Source organism: Leguminivora glycinivorella, chromosome 24, assembly GCF_023078275.1.
Source record: "Leguminivora glycinivorella isolate SPB_JAAS2020 chromosome 24, LegGlyc_1.1, whole genome shotgun sequence".
Taxonomy (NCBI): Eukaryota; Metazoa; Arthropoda; class Insecta; order Lepidoptera; family Tortricidae; genus Leguminivora; species Leguminivora glycinivorella.
Window position 1 is genome coordinate 8,752,287 of NC_062994.1, and position 18,860 is coordinate 8,771,146.

The 18,860-nt window shown below is 41.0% G+C and overlaps 1 protein-coding gene and 1 non-coding gene across 2 annotated transcripts; both read left to right on the forward strand.

The window, feature by feature from the left end:
- The first annotated feature begins 772 nt into the window (after positions 1-772).
- Positions 773-14,743, forward strand: LOC125238516 (UBX domain-containing protein 4-like). Its single transcript, XM_048145849.1, has 7 exons — positions 773-1,039; positions 2,875-2,991; positions 6,883-7,024; positions 9,713-9,840; positions 11,745-11,835; positions 12,539-12,716; positions 14,692-14,743. The coding sequence occupies exons 1-7, from the start codon at positions 773-775 to the stop codon at positions 14,741-14,743; spliced, it is 975 nt and encodes a 324-aa protein (XP_048001806.1).
- Trnas-aga lies at positions 12,911-12,985 on the forward strand. The gene has a single exon. It is a non-coding gene; the product is annotated as a tRNA-Ser (tRNA).
- Positions 14,744-18,860: the final 4,117 nt, after the last annotated feature.

An 18,860-nucleotide genomic window follows, 5' to 3' on the forward strand; every position in this document is an offset into this window, starting at 1 on the left:
AAATAATTCTCAAGTGAATCACCGAATTTTGCTCGCAAGTTTAACATTTCGGTTAATAAAATACCGTAATTTTCAATACTTGGAAAAGCAGTTTTTAATTTAACCTGCCACTCTTCCCATGTATATTTCATACTAGGTAAGGACTGGTACCAACGCTGGGCTACCCCGCTTAATTTAGGCAACGCATAGTGGAGTACTTCGGGTTCAGACCAATTATAGATAGCAGCACACTCGTTCACTTTATTAAGCCACATATCTATAGTTTGACTACTTTTGCTTGGATCAAACTCCGGAACTGCGCTGGTAGCAACAGGATATCTCACAGATGACTTAGAGTTAGCATTTTCAGCTTTCATTATTTTAATAAATTCTTTAAATACGTCTGCTACATCCTGCGGCTCACCGCGCTGCTCAGAAATGAAAGACTGCGTTTGATTGTTGCTGCCATCTACAATTTCGTTATTTTGAACTCGATTTAAATGAGAAGGCAATAGAATCATACTCGCGTTCTCATTTGAACTACTATTATTTGCATTTGTTTGTCCGGCATGAGACCTAGTCATTGAGATACGAGGTTGCAATCGATTACCTCCCCTAGCCCTATCGTACCGCTCATCATCCATATGTGGACTACGAGATCTACCGTTATGCAAAGCTTCGGTCGTCCTTCGGTTCACACTACGAGATCTCCGACCTCCACTTCGGCTACCCCGGAGCCTAGCATAATACCTATGTTCACTAATCGTTCTGCGACTGCTTCTACGATGACTACATGAACGTCTCGTACCTCTGGAACGGCTGCGTGTTGGTCGCTCCGCTGTGCGTCGACACCGTGACCTCCCGTGGTCCCTCCGGTGGCTGCACGTTCGGTAGGAGTCCCGCCGCTGCCGGCTGCGTGACCTGGAGCCGCGCCGCTGCTGGCTGCGTGACCTCCTGGAGCCGTGACTGCGCCGGTCGTCCGGTGGCCGGCTGCGCCGCCGACTCTGCCTCTGCTGGCGCCCTCCGCCCTCATCTGGCGTCGCCAGTCGTCGCTCAGTGGGTGTCTCGTTCATGGCTGAAACGGATAATTGCATCGGACATGTAATGTTCTCATTACGCTTTCGTTTTAAACTAGTTTATACTTTAATCAATAAATCAATCGGTATCGTTTCATTTCCCTTGTGATTGCATACACTCTACAGGGTAAGTACGCCACTTAGGCTACGCACACACCACTATAATAACTCTTAATTAAAAACAAAAGACAGCCACACAAAAGTGTTAAGTACAAAGATTCAATTTGAAAGTTAATTGCAAATTAATGTAACAAAATCTAGAATGCGATTTATTTTGTTGCTCGGACTTATTTTTCTATCATTAAATATGTAGGTACTTTTAAATCTATTTCATATTTTAATTAAAACATAATTCATATGATATTTTCGACTTCCAAGCATACACAAGTAAACACGTACTTGCTACACAATATTATTCTCACTTATTGATTACGCTACAGTATATTTGTAATTTTATTGCTTTGAGTTTCACTCGATTGATATATTAACACAATAATAAGTACTAACAGCAATGTACTCGTGTACTAGTACGGTACATTTTCGTTACACCATCCGTCGTTGATTTTTGAACACTTAACGGACACAATAAAATAAGTAAAGAAAAAAAATGATGTACCTTTTCTAGTGAGCCAGTATCACATCCCACCTTCTGAAGCTGTTAACTATCGATGACAAAGGATGGCAGCCGACGATGGTGAATTCCAAATAAAACTGAGAAATCTATGACACGTGTTTATTCACAAAACGTTTAGATGTTAACACCTTGAATTATTCCACAGTAATGGCCGTCGAATCACATTATTCTAGGCTTTTATATTTTTACCAATTATTAAAAAGTATCATTGCCATAAATAATTAAACCAATCTACCTTCGACCTTCCTTACATTAATAAAGCCATGAGAATAAGTGGGTACAACTATACCGATATATTCTAAAACACCCGCAGCTTATTCAACTTGTATTTATGAAAGTTAACACATATACATAGAAAACATCCATGACTCAGGAACAAATATCTGTGTTCATCACACAAATAAATGCCCTTACCGGGATTCGAACCCAGGACCGCGGCTCAGCAGGCAGGGTCACTACCGACGGAGCCAGACCGGTCGTCATTAAGTAACACTTAATTTTCTTTATTGTCATCTTTATTTCCAGGAGCAAGAAGCCCACGGGATGAATCCACGTAAAAGTAACGTGAGTCACGACTTTATTGAGTGTTTATTTGAACTACAGCTGCAAATGAAAGGATCTATGCTTAGATCGGGAAAGTAACACTTAAGAGTTTTGAATGATTCACGGTTATTTTCATTAGACTTATATTGACCGGGATATAGACCGTGATTACCTTTTTGAAAAAAATCAAAAAGGTAATCACGGTCTATATCCCGGTCAATATAAGTCTAAAGTAACACTTATTTAGAGATAGAATATCATTTGAACTTGCATCGTGAATAAACGGAACACAACACTTTAAGTTCTCGCGCTTAGTACACATTTTAAAGTCACATACAGGATTATATTTATTTGTCTACCCCGAACATTTATATAAATTAATATCGGGTAGTTTTGTGGTGTTTACATCTCCGGTGACACTTTGCTGGGACGTCAGTCTTCCGCGACCACGGCCAGTGCAACCTGGCCGAAACGTTGGGAAAAAAGGTAAAATAATGTTAATTAATCGCGTTCGACCTGTATGTGACATAAATGGAACATGCCATAAAATCGTGACTCACGTTACTCTTGCAGCGGATTGACCCCACGGTGTATATCATGGTAGTACAAAAATATATGCAACAATGGACTTTTTTTTTACAGGAACCGGAAGAGAAGCTGGCAGCGTCAGAGAGCACTTTAAGCGCAGAAGAGAAGATGGAACGCGCCAAGGCTCTTATTGAGGCTAAGAGGAAGGAGAAAGCTGAGAAAGAGAAACAGGTAAGAATTTTGAGGATTTAAAAAAGGTTGTGTAACTGCCCAGTGCGGTGACGGGTTGAGAATTTCACCACCCCCTTTCTTCCCGTGGGTGCCGTAGAAGGCGACTGTGGGATATGGGTTGAATTATGGCGTAGGCGAGAGGCTGGCAACCTGTCACAGTTTCGTTTTCTTTTTACCCCTTATTTGCCAAGAGTGGCCGATCAGCAAACAATCGGTCTGGTAAATTTATCAATGCTATCAAACAACTCTATTGGTGCCCTAACACCTTAAGACGATACGATACAGGTCAATTCTCCATACAAACGCTCTCGACTATTTCCTCCCTGGCTTTTTGAAGATAGAGCGATGATTTTTTCAATACAGATTATTATTATTTTTATCTGTGTCGGACCGTTTTGATTTTTTTGCTATTTTTAATTTAAAAAACGTTAGAGCCCATCAAAAATTTCTAAAAACGACCTTTTTCAATATGGCTCAAAAAAAGGTGTGATACTCAAGATCGGTAACAATTAGCCTAGAAATCTAAACGGTCCGACACAGATCATTTCATTGTTATTCAGATTCTCAAATTTCGTTCCGATTAAATAAGTTTTGAAGGAGGAAACAGTCGAGAGCTGAACCTCAATTTTAAAGATTTTTACGCAATATTTTTTAACTGAGTTGTTCTTAATGGACATTTTTTTTCGATAAATCTGGTTTTAATAACACTAGTATATTTTGAAATTCCCAAATTGAAAGGGGGGGGGCTCCTTTCCATTTTAGCATTTTCGCTCCTGTAGCGTCTTGAAAAAGGGTAAATAATATAATCTACCTCCTTCAAACAAATCTGATTAGTTCAGACAGACATATGGACAAGTAGATTAGTCCTATAGATAGATAGATAAGTAACTTTATTTGTATCCACAACACAACATACAAAGGCTTACAATAAACAGGAAATAACCTAATCACAAAATTAAAATTTTGAAAAAAACCCCGACCGCGACATAGTGGACCGATTTTCATGAAACGTGGCTAAGAACACTCCCGACTAACTCAGATTTCAGACAAAATAACTAAATCCAAATCGGTTCATCCGTTCGGGAGCTACGATGCCACAGACAGACACACACACACACAGACAGACAGACAGACAGACGGACGGACGGACGGACGGACGGACGGACGGACGGACGGACAGACAGACACGTCAAACTTATAACACCCCTCCCCTTCGTTTTTGCGTCGGGGGTTAAAAAAAATGTGAGTACACCGCTTAACCCTCCCCTTCGTTTTTGTTATTTGTTTTACAAGGGGCAAAGTAGTTGTTTAACCGGGGTACCTGAGCAAGCGAAAGAAAAAAATGTGAGTACACCGCTTAACTAAACAAATAAAAAAGAAATAAAATTATAAAGAAACGTGGCGTGGTACAAAAAGAGTTTCCGTTTTTTCTTTTTGGGGTATGGAACCCTTAAAATCATTTAATATGCATTTGTTATTTATTTGACAAAACTTTTTTTTTTTAATTTTTTTATTTTATTTAGAACACAAACAGTCACATAAACAAATGAGTTGGTGTACTAAAATGTATGTACTAAGTAATTTGGATAAAAAAAGACCTGGAGGTTCATTACTGAAAATAAAGATTGTTAACATACTAACAACAAAAATAGGTATGTAAGCTAATAGGTAAGCAAACAAAAGAAATCATGAACAGTAGGTAATACATAAGAAATTTTACAGTCATTAGACTAAATACATTTTCTTTACTACGATCGGACTTTGTGTTTGTTGTATTATTACATGCTCAAAAACGATTGTGAAGTTTCATTGGTTCTCTTTCTTTTATATAGTTAGAAAAGAGAAAGAAAAAGAGCGTCGCAACGTCGGGCAAGGGGTCGCGGAGCTCAAGAAATGGCAGGCGGAGCAGGAACTCAAACAATTGCAGGTAATGTAACTGTCTCCCTCTTTTTGTACGCTGTCTCACCTCCACAAGTCACCAATCATTGCATGCAATAAACTAACAATATTTACATATTACTTACATAATAATAATTAAAATGTTGGGATGTGACTACCCCATCGCCCACTGGTGTTACCAGTGCAATCAGTCAACGCAGGACAGCTTGTGGCGAGCTGTTGGGGAACAGCGACCCCACGTACCCGAGTGCTCCTGGGGAGTTCTGTTACCCGTAAGGCGGGTGGGTGGGACAGTACTCTCTACCTCTGGCTTGCCTTGGCTGGCCGTCCAGAGTGGAGTCGTTAGGGCTACATGCCCCAGGGGTGGAAGTGAAAAATTTGCATAAGACGCGAGTTGGTACAGTGGCTTAACGGCCACTGGGCAGAAAGCGGTGTACACCTCTCGACACTCTTGAGTTCTCACACCGGTGTTGCCCTTGAGCCATCTTGGATGTCGCTTTTTGTGGGGGCCCATCTTTTGGGGAAGATTCACCGTCTGCCGGAAATAAAATTGGATACCGTTTTATTAGGCAGGCGTCCGGTTTTTTATCCATAGCCCAGTATTCAGTCCATCTCTTTCATCCAATAGCTCAGTTCATTTTAGATTCCATTAACTCTCAAATAGTCCTTAGTCCTTACACCCTGGCGGGTGTCCCATGATACGGGCAAGGGAAACATCCGCTCGGTGTACCCCTTACATTTCATTACAGTGTCAAAAGGGCCTCTACGTTGGCTTCGGCCCCGCGCACGCCTCCCAAAGGTCCGGAACGTTCCGTGATGGGAAAGACAGAATAAGAATAAATTTATTTCATAGAAAAATGTCTAAAATTAAAACAATAACAATCCCAATATTGGCTTCGGTTACCGCGAGTTACTCATGAAATAAAACAATGGAAACGGATTAAATCGCGTATAATTATAATTACATACATACATACAATGACGCCTATATCCCAGAGGGGTAGGCAGAAATCACGGATTTCCATTTACTACGATCCTGACAAATCACTTTCGCTTCACACACTTTCATAACGTTTCTCATACACGCTCATACATAACGCATAATTATATATTTATAATTCATCCCGACGTTTCGAAACACTTTACATCGTTCATTTCATGAATAACAATTCTCTTAAATAATGCTTAAAAACTATAAATACAATAAACATGGTTTAGAAAAGACATACTCTTAAATGATGAAGTGTCGAGTGGATGTAGATGTGGTGACAAAGATTGAGATGGGTATGTTAAGGTGGTTCGGGCATGTAGAGAGGATGGATGAGAGGAGAGTAACGAAGAAAGTAAATGAAAAAAGAGGGTCAGTTGGAAGTGGAAGACCTAGGCGAACTTTTCTTGTTCAAATCGGGGAAATATTGCAAAAAGGCCAGGTCAAAAGTACTCGAAACCGGCGAGCGTGTATGAGAAACGTTATGAAAGTGTGTGAAGCAAAAGAGGTTTGTCAGGATCGTAGTAAATGGAAATCCGTGATCTCTGCCTACCCCTCTGGGAAACAGGCGTGATGGTATGTATGTATGTTCGTATACAGAGTGTAACAAAAATGGTGGTGATCCGTTTAAGGGCGTACTCAGTATCGTATTCTTATCAGGAAAAAGTAGAAGAAAATTTTTTTTCGCTAAAAAAATTTTCACTTTTGTATGAGCCGGGCCGCGCGAATCGGTCGAATCTCCATACAAAGATAAAAAAATTTTTTGCGAAAAAAATTTTTTATCCTACTTTTTCCTGATGAGAATACGATACTGAATACGCCCTTAAACGGATCACTACCATTTTTGTTACACCCTGTACTCGTAAATAACAAATGTGGAAATGAAAATAAGATTGGGTATTTCCAAATTCGATTTGGCAACACGTTAAATGTTTAACGCTGTCAATTGGAAGTCTCATTAGTAGTATCACTTCAATGATTTGTAATCTAGTCTGTATTAACAGGAAGATCGCAAACGCGAAAAGATGGAGAACAACCTCGCCAGACAACGCATCTTGGAGCAGATTGCTCAAGACCGCGCCGAGAGACGCGCCAGGGACGTACCGCCACAAGAGTGCCAGCGCAGGGAGACTACCGCACCAGCTAGTAAGTACACGTGCCGGGAGGGGTAGGCAGAGCACAGGACCGCGCCGAGAGACGCGCCAGGGAGCTCCCGCCGCAAGAGTGCCAGCGCAGGGAGACTACCGCACCAGCTAGTAAGTAGACGAGCAAGGAGGGGTAGGCAGAGCACAGGACCGCGCCGAGAGACGCGCCAGGGACGTCCCGCGCCAGGGACGTCCCGCCACAGGAATTCCAGCGCAGAGAGACTACCGCACCAGCTAGTAAGTACACGTGCATAAACTCACGCTTATAGTACCAATAGGGGTAGACAGATCACATGGAACCCTAAAGGGATAGGCAGAGCACATTAAACCCAAAGGGGGTAGGCAGAGAACATGAAACAACTCAAGTTTCAGTGGCATTCTTAGAAATTAAGGGGTTGAAAGAAAAATCGTGATGTCGCAGTGACAGGTTGCTAACCCAACTACCTAACGCGCCAGGGAGCTCCCGCCGCAAGAGTGCCAGCGCAGAGAGATTACCGCACCAGCTAGTAAGTACGCGTGCCAGGAGGGGTAGGCAGAGCACGACCGCGCCGAGAGACGCGCCAGGGAGCTCCCGCCGCAAGAGTGCCAGCGCAGAGAGACTACCGCACCAGCTAGTAAGTACACGTGCCAGGAGGGGTAGGAAGAACACAGGACCGCGCCGAGAGACGCGCCAGGGACGTCCCGCCGCAGGAGTGCCAGCGCAGGGAGACTACCGCACCAGCTAGTAAGTACGCGTGCCAGGAGGGGTAGGCAGAGCACAGGACCGCGCCGAGAGACGCGCCAGGGAGCTCCCGCCGCAAGAGTGCCAGCGCAGAGAGACTACCGCACCAACAAGTAAGTACGCGTGCCAGGAGGGGTAGGCAGAGCACAGGACCGCGCCGAGAGACGCGCCAGGGACGTCCCGCCACAGGAGTGCCAGCGCAGAGAGACTACCGCACCAGCTAGTGAGTACACGTGCATAAACTCACGCTTATAGTACCAAGAGGGGTAGACAGATCACATGGAACCCTAAAGGGATAGGCAGAGCACATTAAACCCAAAGGGGGTAGGCAGAGAACATGAAACAACTCAAGTTTCAGTGGAATTCTTAGAAATTAAGGGGTTGAAAGAAAAATCGTGACATCGCAGTGACATAATTATTTTTAAAAAACCGGGACTTAATCGCGTATAACTACATATTAAACTGACCTCCAACGTTTCAAGGACGGCGTTGTCCCCGTGGTCTCGGAGAAGACTGGGTTGAAATGACATCAACACCTTCTGACAGCCGCGCGAGTTTTTCGAACTACCCGCACTTGGTTTTGATTATCAACTTGAACTGTTTGCGCACTAGGGATGTTACTCTGTCGACATACAACACTGACGATATTCGATTTAACGACTGTCGATATTATTTTCGGCTTACACTTATTAATGACAGGATTCCATGTGGATGAGATCCTAAAACCTTCGTCCCGATTGAAATTGCGATGTTTTTTGATTTCAATGGCTTCACGCACTTTTCTACTGTAGAAATGGCGTTCCGTGGAAAGGACTTTAGGGTCATGTAGTTCGATCCAGTGGTTTGGCCCTGACTCTAACAAATGTTCAGCCACGGCAGACTTGTTGACCTGACGATTTTTCACAGCCGCGATGTGCTACTTTACCCTTTCTTCTATGGTGCGCTTAGTTTCTCCAATGTAGGAGCTACCACAACTGCAATCAATTTTATAAACGCCAGATGATTGAAACGGTATAACGTCCTTAGGTGATCTTAGGCTTCCTGCAACTTTGGATAATGGCGTGTACACCGTCTTTATAGAGTACTTTCCTTTTTTAAATAATTATGTGTAATAATCGTGAAAGTTTAAATCAGTGTATCGCAGTGACAGGTTGCTAACCCAAACCAGCAGTCGACTTCTACGATACCCACGGGAGGAAAGGTGGGGAAAGTCTTAACCCAGACACGGAGATTAGTAAGAACTGACATATATAACACAGACATACATTTTGGGGCAAAGCGCCAGAAAAGTGCCAGCGCAGAGAGACTACCGCACCAGCTAGTAAGTACACGTGCATAAACTCACGCCTGTATTTCCAAACGGGGTAGACAGAAGCACAAGAAACAGCTTCGGGGAGTGTGCTCGAAAGCTACACGAGCTTATTCCACCGTCCCCATTCTACCATCGGACTCTTAGGGCCCGTTGCATCAAACCATCTGTCACCGTTAAAGCGTTCGTTAAATTTTATTGTATGGGAAGTTCCATAGTCGTCTGCTGCGTGACGATGACACACCTCGGACACTCACACTGGCGATCAAATACATGAATCGGCGCGTTCCTAGCACACAGTCGAAGCTCGTGTAGGTGAACGTGTACTATGCTTGTATGAGTGAGATATGACAGGTCGACGGTTCGTGTTTTTGACAGGCGGTAACTGCGAGGTAACCGAGAGGGGGTGGGCGGCACTTTCAGCGGGGAGCGAGAGTGGCCTGTCATAGTCGGCCTGTCATATTTCACTCATACAAGCATAGTACGCGTTCACCTACACGAGCTTAGACTGTGTGCTAGGAACGCACCTTTTTCATATATTTGATCGCCAGTGTCCGAGGTGTGCCCATCCATACTGTAGTTCATCGGAAATACCTCGTACCGGATCGTCCGTCTGTTATTGATGCCTTTCTGTTAAATACACTTGTTTTTTTTTACAGCATCAGGCGACGGTGCCCTCCAAGCTCGCGTACAATTCAAGTTGCCAGACGGCACCACCCATACAAATCACTTCCCCGCGGAGGCGCGACTGGCCGAAGTGCACCAATATGTCGCCGACAACCTCGACGTAAGTATAGTTAACCGGGGCGAGTAGGGATACCTGGGGTGAATAGAGATACTTAGGGTGCCATGACTTTTTAGGGTTCCGTAGTCAAGTTATTATACACCGTGTTTCACTTAACACTAAAAACCTAAAAACAGTTTGTTCAGAATCGAGAGTAGAATCGATTCAGCTATATCTTGATGGGGGTAATATTTTTATTTAAATTTGTATTATTAGTTATTTTTTACGTGCCTATTCTATTGTACCCGTAAGACAACATTGTTTATATCGCATTGCTAGAGGTTGTTTACCTTTTTCAGTATTTAGGGGTATTAATACTGGCTGGTTACTTGGACGATTATTTTTTCGCTACGAGTTTGACGTTGTTTGTCAGTTTAATCTTAATGTTTATCATAAGTCATAACAAATTGAACTCGTACCTAATTACAACCTTGTCATTTTAAACATTGGGTTTAAATTTGATTACCTGTCCAATTTGAAGTTTACTGTGACAAAGCTTTAAAGTGTTTTACAGTGACATCTTAGCTGTCTATTGGTAAACCTTATGTCGTTGCAGTAACGTACACAAATAAATAGTTTTGTGGTTTAAGGTGGAAGTTAGCAATTATTTTATTGAGTGTAGAGCTAAAAGTCAAGTAGAGCTGTACAAAAAATTAAAAATTCAATTTAAAAAAAAGTAACCATCAGATTAAAATATGAATACTCTAGATGAGTTTAAAAAAATAAAAATCAGTTGGGGTGTCTGAGGCTTTGAGTGTTACCGGAAACACGGTGTATAAGTGTTTGTATATTCTGTATATCGTTGTCTGAGTACCCACAACACAAGCCTTCTTGAGCTTACCGTGGGACTCAGTCAATCTGTGTAAGAATGTCCTATAATATTTATATTTATTTATATTAACATGTCATGTACTGTACGTTTTAAAGGTCCCCAAATTTTCAAAGTGCCGCTACGACACATTATAAGAATAAAAACTTTTTACAAAAAAATACAACTGACTTCAAAAAGAACAATCATCATCATGACGTTCACTTTATGAAAGTGCTAGAGTCTGGCTAATGAAAGTTGATCCCGAAAAAACGTGGCAATTTCAAAAAAATTGGAGCCGGCAACACATTGATAACATGGTTTCTTTTTTATTATTTCTAATTTATTTACAGCACTTACTTTACTAATTTTTATGGTGTTATTCATTATTATTTATAGATTTCGCTATTAACTTTTACCAAAATTCGTTAAAGTGACAGTCACACTGACAGATGACAATCGATGATATGACATCCAGAGTTGCTGTTTTAAAAAAATACTGGGTTCAACTTTCATTAGCCAGACTCTAGTTTTCGAGAGAAACTACTCGAGTTACTTAAGAAAACACCGAAATCACCATACATGTGCCTTTATAAATTGAGTAGTTCCCTCAACTCTTCATGGATCCCATCATCAGAACTGCTCCAGATTAATATGGGACCACCTTGGAGGTAGCTCCTTTCAAAAAAATCTCGTATCTCACGCTGCTCCTCAAAGTTAAAACGCAGTAAGTCTATATGCATTCCATACATACTTACTACAACTTTCTTTTCATTGACAGACGAAGATACAAGTTTTTTTAAAAAGTAGTGACTTACTTTTGACTTAAAGTCCTATATCCCCTAAGTGGGGCAGAGGGCGTCCACAGTGCGCCGCCACCTCGATCGGTCTTGAGCTTTGTGCTTCAATTCGCTCCAAGTCTTTCCAATAGCCTTAGCCTCTGCAATAATAGTCCGTCGCCAAGTTTGCTTTGGACGGCAACTTTTTTTTTTTTTAACCTCCTTTATTTTCAGTAAAGAAGTCGGTTAAAAATAAGGCTAATTAAAATATCTATACTACTTTGATATAACATCGTACTTTAACAAACTCTTTTTTACAGTTACCCACCGCCCAATTCTCATTATGGCTGGCGTTCCCTCGCCGAGAGCTGACCGACACGGAAGCGACACTGAGGCGACTCGAACTAGCCCGTCTGCGGCTTTGCTCGTGTTGCCACGGGTTACTGTGCCGGCCAGACCTAGCACTTTCGGGAACATTATAGGTAAGTCGACACATGAGCGACGTAGAAGCGACACGTCATCGACATAGTAGCGACATTCTGGTGACAAAGTAGTGGTGGCGAAGTAGCTCCGTTACTTACATCTCTACAGTCTATATAAACATACCCTAATATGTATACACAGTAGCAACATTGAGGCGACACAAACTAGCTCCGTCCGCGGCTTTGCTCGTGTTGCCACGCGGCACTGTACCGCCCAGACCTAGCACTTTTGGGAAGATTATAGTAAAGTCGACACATAAGCGATGTAGAAACGACACTTTATCGACATAGTTGTGACATTCTGGTAGTAGTAGTGGTGGTGGCGAAGTAGCTCCGTTGCTTACATTATAGGTAAGTCTATAATAACTCGTAAACAAACATACTCTAATATGTACACATAGTAGCGACACAGGTGACTCGAACTAGCTCCGTCTGCGGCTTTGCTCGTGTTGCCACGGGTTACTGTGCCGGCCAGACCTAGCGACGTAGAAATGACACAGCATCGACATAATAGCGACATTATGGTGACAAAGCCATTTATTTTTAAAAAACTAATTAACTAAATATATCTTTCATGTAATTTTCATCGCCGATTACTTATTTCATTGTACTAAATTTCATTTTTGTTCCAGCCTTGGTGACGCAACTTCTATCGACAATGATCTTCGAGCCGTCTACCAGACTATACACTTGGCTCGTGTCGCTGGCCGCGCCCGCGGGGGCGCGCGCTCCCCCCCCGCCCCCGCGCGCGCCCGCGACCGCGCCCGCCGCCGCGAGGAGGGGGAACGTGCACCGGCTGAGGGGGGAAAGGTAATATAGTACATTGTGCAACAAGTTGAATATATATTTTTTTTTTATTAAGCAGAAACGTCTGCTAACGATTCTAAACATTTTTATATTAAAGGAAAAATTGAAAAATTTACTCTTCCGGCGGGACTAGACGTCACCCCAAGACGTGTGTACAAAAGGAAAAAGGCATGGAAAGATTTGCGAAGTCCGGCGTGGCTTCCGTAGCTCAATTGGTTAAGAGCATTGCACAGATTGCAAAAAGGATGCGGGTTCAAGTCCCGCCGGAAGCGTAAATTTTTCCATTTTTTCCTTTAATATAAAAAAAAAGTTGATCATTACTAACGAGAGTAAGTTAAATCGCGACGGCTTGCTGGAGCGATTTAAAGACTCGAGTTGGTAATATTCATACTCCCCGAGTTAGTGCGTTTTCACATTATCCGATCCGATGTCGGATCGATATCCCATACATTACAGGCACCATACTGGATTTTTTCTATTGAAATCCTTCCGATATCGGATCGGATGTTTTTCATCACACTCGCAATGTAAATAGATGTAAAAAAGTAAAATACGGTACAAGAAATTTCATTATTCCCTTGGGAGAACGATTTTTCTATAACTCACGCTCAACCTGCGTGCAATAGCACGTTTGAAGTGCGAGTGTGATGAAAACATTCTTACAGCATTCTTAACGCTCCGAAACTTTTCTCTTAAGCCACATCTCGGACACTGGCGATTAAATATATGAAAGAGGCGCGTTCCTAGCACACCGTCTAAGCTCGTGTACGTGAACGCGTACTATGCTTGTATGAGTGACATATGACAGGTCGACTGTTCGCGTTTTTGACTGACGGTAACTGTGAGGTAACCGAGAGGGGGTGGGCGGCACTTTCAGCGGGGAGCGGGAGTGGCCATACTGTATAATAATACTCTTTATTATACTGTGCTTAAGCGGAGCTCGGCTACTGATGTGCCGACGAAACTTTCCATTTCATAAATTTAAATTCCCTTTATTTTTCATTAATGTTTCAAGAAATTTAAGATTTTTTTGGAAAGTTTCCGCAACTTGCACATCATTAAGCTCGCCCTTCGTTTTTATAGTCTTACACAACTGTGATATAACTATCGACGATGATCTCCTAACTGTCTAGATGACCATACTCCTAGCTAGTATCTCTCGTATCCCCCCTCCCTAGGAGGGGCAATGTGCATAGGTTGAAGGGGAAGAGTAATAGGCAAAGAGGATCGAGTATTATAGAGAGTTACTGTCAAAGTATGTGTAATCACAGTGCATAGACTGCCATCTCTCGACGCAAGCTTTGAAATTTTTGAACCTAAATTTTGACAATTTGGCCCATATTGTTAGCTTGATATGTGATAAAATGTCAAATATTAATTTTAGCGCAATCTAGCCGAGCGTTCCCCAAAGGTGTAACGCTATCTAGGTCACCGTACCTTTCTCTAGGGCTTTGAGGTACGTTTTTTTCTTAGATTTTATCCGTCTATACGGAGTTACATATGTCTTTGGTAATAGGTAATCATCAGCATATTACAGCATTACTGACAGATGAATTTGGATGCTACGGTCCTTTGGTCCTACGCGGAGCTCAGCCATCAATCTTCGACTTTAGACACTCCTTTCGTTCTGTGTTTGACTACTGATGTAAACGCTTCAGGTCTTTAGTCCTGAAGTCGTGGAGTGCGGCCTTCGCCTTTAGATACTTGTAGTTCTGTAACTTACCGGGACTCGAACCCACGACTATCGGCTTAGCATGCAGGGCCACTAATCACTAGGCCAGACCGTCGAAAGTTTATAACTTCATAACTATTTTAATTTTTTTTATTATAATACAAACTTTATGAATATAATAGATATAATACAAAGTTACGAAAAATGATAATACATAGTTGACTGGTAGAGAATGCCTTTCAGCAATACGTCCCCGTTTGAACTTTATCTGTTTTTAAATAATAAAAAAAGAACTTTTCTTTTCAGGCCCGATGATGACAACAATACATGGAACGGGAACTCGACACAGCAGATGTAGAAAACTTTTTCTACCCTCCGGGCTGAAAGTGTCAACTTTCGGCCCACTGCGCTGAAAAACTTTTCGGCTTCGTCAAGCAGTAAATAAAGGAAGAAGTTTCTTTACTGGTTTAGGTATTTAATGTACTATAACATCACCAAACGTCACAATATTTGGCTGAAAAGTATTGAAAGCTGTGTTTAAAACAAATACAAGATATTTTGGAAAAATCACATTTATACTACATTGCGCAACGTGGGGCGGAAGTTATATTGCAAACGAGAGCAAGTTAAATCGCGACGGCTTGCCAGAGCTATTTAAAGACTCGAGTTTGTAATATTCTTACGCCCCGAGTTACACATAATGTTTTTCATCACACTTGAAACAAAAAGTATGAAAAACGATAAAAAATTGTTAATTATGAATTTATGATACAAAATGTACTTGATTTTTTTTAACTCCCTTGGGAGAACAATTTTTCTATAACTCCCGGCATGTACTGTGCGAGTGTGATGAAAAAAATATTTTCCTTTTTTGAAGAAATAGTTTATGTGAGTGATAATATCGGTTAAAGAAAGGACACTTAATACGAGTAATTTAGTACATTGACCCGCCTCTTGCTATCTCTATCGCTCGTATGTAGTTATATTGCTGTCCCGCTCGCTCAGTGTCATTGGCCGCGACTATAGCAGGGTCCACATAGAGCAAGGTGCGTCGCGAGGCAATAACCTCGCGCGGCAAAAACGCGGCCGAGGCAATAGGCTACTTGCCTCCTAGTCAAATCAGCTTCTTTTGAAGAACTGTCAAAACGAATTTGAACGACTAGCTAATATGAAATCGAGTTGAGTTACGTCACGGTCAACTCAGTTACTTTATATATTTCTACCTGAGTTATTACATAGAAATTGGATTTAAAAATAACTTCTGTCCATGTTTTTCTTATAATTATCTGATGATTTATTTCGTGCATGGTATATAATATTTTATTTTAAGTACAGTCTAGTTCCCTATTCGTGTTTTGCTCGGCTGAGCAATGTGCCTCGGCCGAGGCAAACTGGCCTCTGTTTGCCTTTTTTTTTTTTTTTTCAAAGTTGTCCACCCCACTTTTTTTGTATTTGGAAATGTTTATGTGGTTTCCATTCAGAATCGCGAGCACTTTCAATCCTACATACATACATACATACATATAATCACGCCTGTATCCCATAAAGGTTAGGCAGAGCACATGAACTACTCAAGTTTCAGTGCCACTCTTGGCAAAAAGGGGTTGAAAGAAATCCAAAAACTGTGACATTGCAGTGGTAGGTTGCCAGCCTCTCGCCTACGCCACAATTTAACCCATATCCCAGAAGTCGACTTCTACGACACCCACGGGAAGAAAGGGGGTGGTGAAATTCTTAACCCGTCACCACACGGGGGTCAATCCTAATATGAGAAAAAAAGTGTCCCAAGGTTTTTTTCCCATTCTGTTACCAGTTTTTCATACATTTTGTATGGCGGTAACGGAATGGAGGGTTTGAAAAATGTATGGAAATCTTGGGACATTCAGGATCGAAAACCTCGCGATTCTGAGTATGAACCGCGTAAAAATACCCATGTTACAAAAAAAGTGGGGTGGACAACTTTGAAAAAAATGTCACCTGTGTGGACCTATTGGCAAAAAAGTCATACAATTACACGCGATAGAAATAGTACAGATTTAGTGCGAAAAGGGTTTCCTTCGTATTTATCTGGAAACGTTCGTATTTGTCATGCTAGTTCAGTCAATGTCAGTACATCTTGTACTGAGACTGACTGAAATAGCATGACACGTTCGTACGTTTCCGTAACAATACGAACGCAAATCTTTTCGCACTACTACATCTTTAAAAGGAGGTAAATGTACGACAAAAAAATAAAAACAAGTTTTATAACACTTTAAGTTCTCGCGCTTTGTACACATATTTAAAGTCACACACAGGTCGAACGCGATTAATTAACATTATTTTTACCTTTTTTCCCAACGTTTCGGCCAGGTTGCACTGGCCGTGGTCGCGGAAGACTGACGTCCCAGCAAAGTGTCAATGTAAACAACACAAAACTACCCGATATTAATTTATATAAATCTACCCCGAACATTTATATAAATTAATATCGGGTAGTTTTGTGTTGTTTACATTGACACTTTGCTGGGACGTCAGTCTTCCGCGACCACGGCCAGTGCAACCTGGCCGAAACGTTGGGAAAAAAGGTAAAAATAATGTTAATTAATCGCGTTCGACCTGTGTGTGACTTTAAATATAAAAACAAGTTTTATTTTATTTTATTTAGTTAAATTAAAGTTATTGGCTGTAGGTATGTTGACAGGAATATTTAAAGAGGAAAAGGGGACTTTTGGGGAAAATCAGGACCATGTTTATATAGAAAGACAATTTTCTTCTATATCAATAATATTAACAGCGTAGTGATTGAAATGAATATAAAAAAATGGAATGATGCGATGGAATAATGATTTTATCTTTGAGTGTCAAGTATGCATATAAATATTATTATATAATTTATTTTACTTTTACCTAGGGCATGCACTTATTGGTTATTTTATCACGGAATTGCAGTTTTCTAGTATAATTATAAACAATTTTACTGTTTCACGTTGTAATTTATGAATAATAATAATAAAATATGGTTATTTGGAACCTGTCTGCTCGTTTGCCTCCTATCCCATAAAAAAAAAAAAAAAAAAAAATACAAAGGGAGTGTACAAGTTTCTAATGGGTTGGCAACGCGCATGTGACACTCCTTGAGTCGCAGGCGTCCATAGGTTACGTTGATCGCTTTCCATCAGGCTTACCGTATGCTTGTTTGCCACCGACGTAGTATAAAAAAACATAGATGTGGACAAAGTGCCTAAATATGTTTCATTGTATAAGTGACAAATGCTACTTTTGTCTCTTTCTAACGCAAGCGAAGCCGCGGGCAAAAGCTAGTACAGCACGGGTAGCATGGTCGCGCGATAGACGATAAAATATCAGGCCGTCCCTGTCGCACTATTAGTAAGTGCGATTATAGGGACGGCCAGATGTTTTATCATTTATCGCGCGACCATAATTGCCTGCCTGGACCAGATTATGATATGGTGATAATTTGATGATAATTATTATTTGTAACCATTTAGTTAATATTGTCTTTAGTTACCACGATAGTTAAAATGGATTAAATCGTGTATAATGAATTTACGATTCATCCCGACGTTTCGAACACTACAGCGTTCGTGGTCTCTGAGCTCAACGGGTGACTGAGGAAAAATTACAATGTGCAAAAGCTACCCACATACCTACAATACCTACATACATATTCATATATATAACTATTTAGTTGTTGAAGAAAAACATTCACACAACAATAACATAGGTCAACTAGCTCAGTAAATTTAATGTAAGGAAGTCAGCACATTACTAATACTATGCCCACACTATTAAACATTTATTTCAAATAATTTACACGGCATCACAGCTTAAGCCAATACACCGAATAATTAAACTAATTACAACTATAATTACAGAATATGTATTAAACTAAGTAATAAATAAAACCTCAGACAATTTACATGCAAGTGCTGGGAATCCTATCGTCCATCTTCTCACAAAACCTCAGACACTCTCGGCACACATTCGCCCATACAGTGCCTGTACTATGACCTATGTACCTGACCTGACGTGTAATATTTTATTTTATCAACAAAGGCATAATAAAGATTGTATTGTATTTTTGTATGAAAATAAAAAATAGGAAAGAATTATAGTAAGAGTCTTTTTTAATACAATATTTATTCTATTAAAAAATATAAAAAAAAACTTAATAAATCCAAAAAAAGTTCAAATGATTAAAAAAGACTCCGGAATAGAACTCAAAATCTCCTGCTTCATAGGTTTTCAATTTGTCAAATGTAATTATTCGCTTTCAATGTCCCGAGTCGACATGACGTGTTCCGTAACACTACTCCTCGCTTCGCTCGGTGTCGTACTCTCAACTATCTGCACTAAACCGAAAATATCGCTCCCAGACGCCATACGCATTGAAAATATTTACCGTTCCGCTTATTATGTACAGAAAGGACACATTCAAGCATTCTGTTCTACCGATTTCGGAGATTCCAATA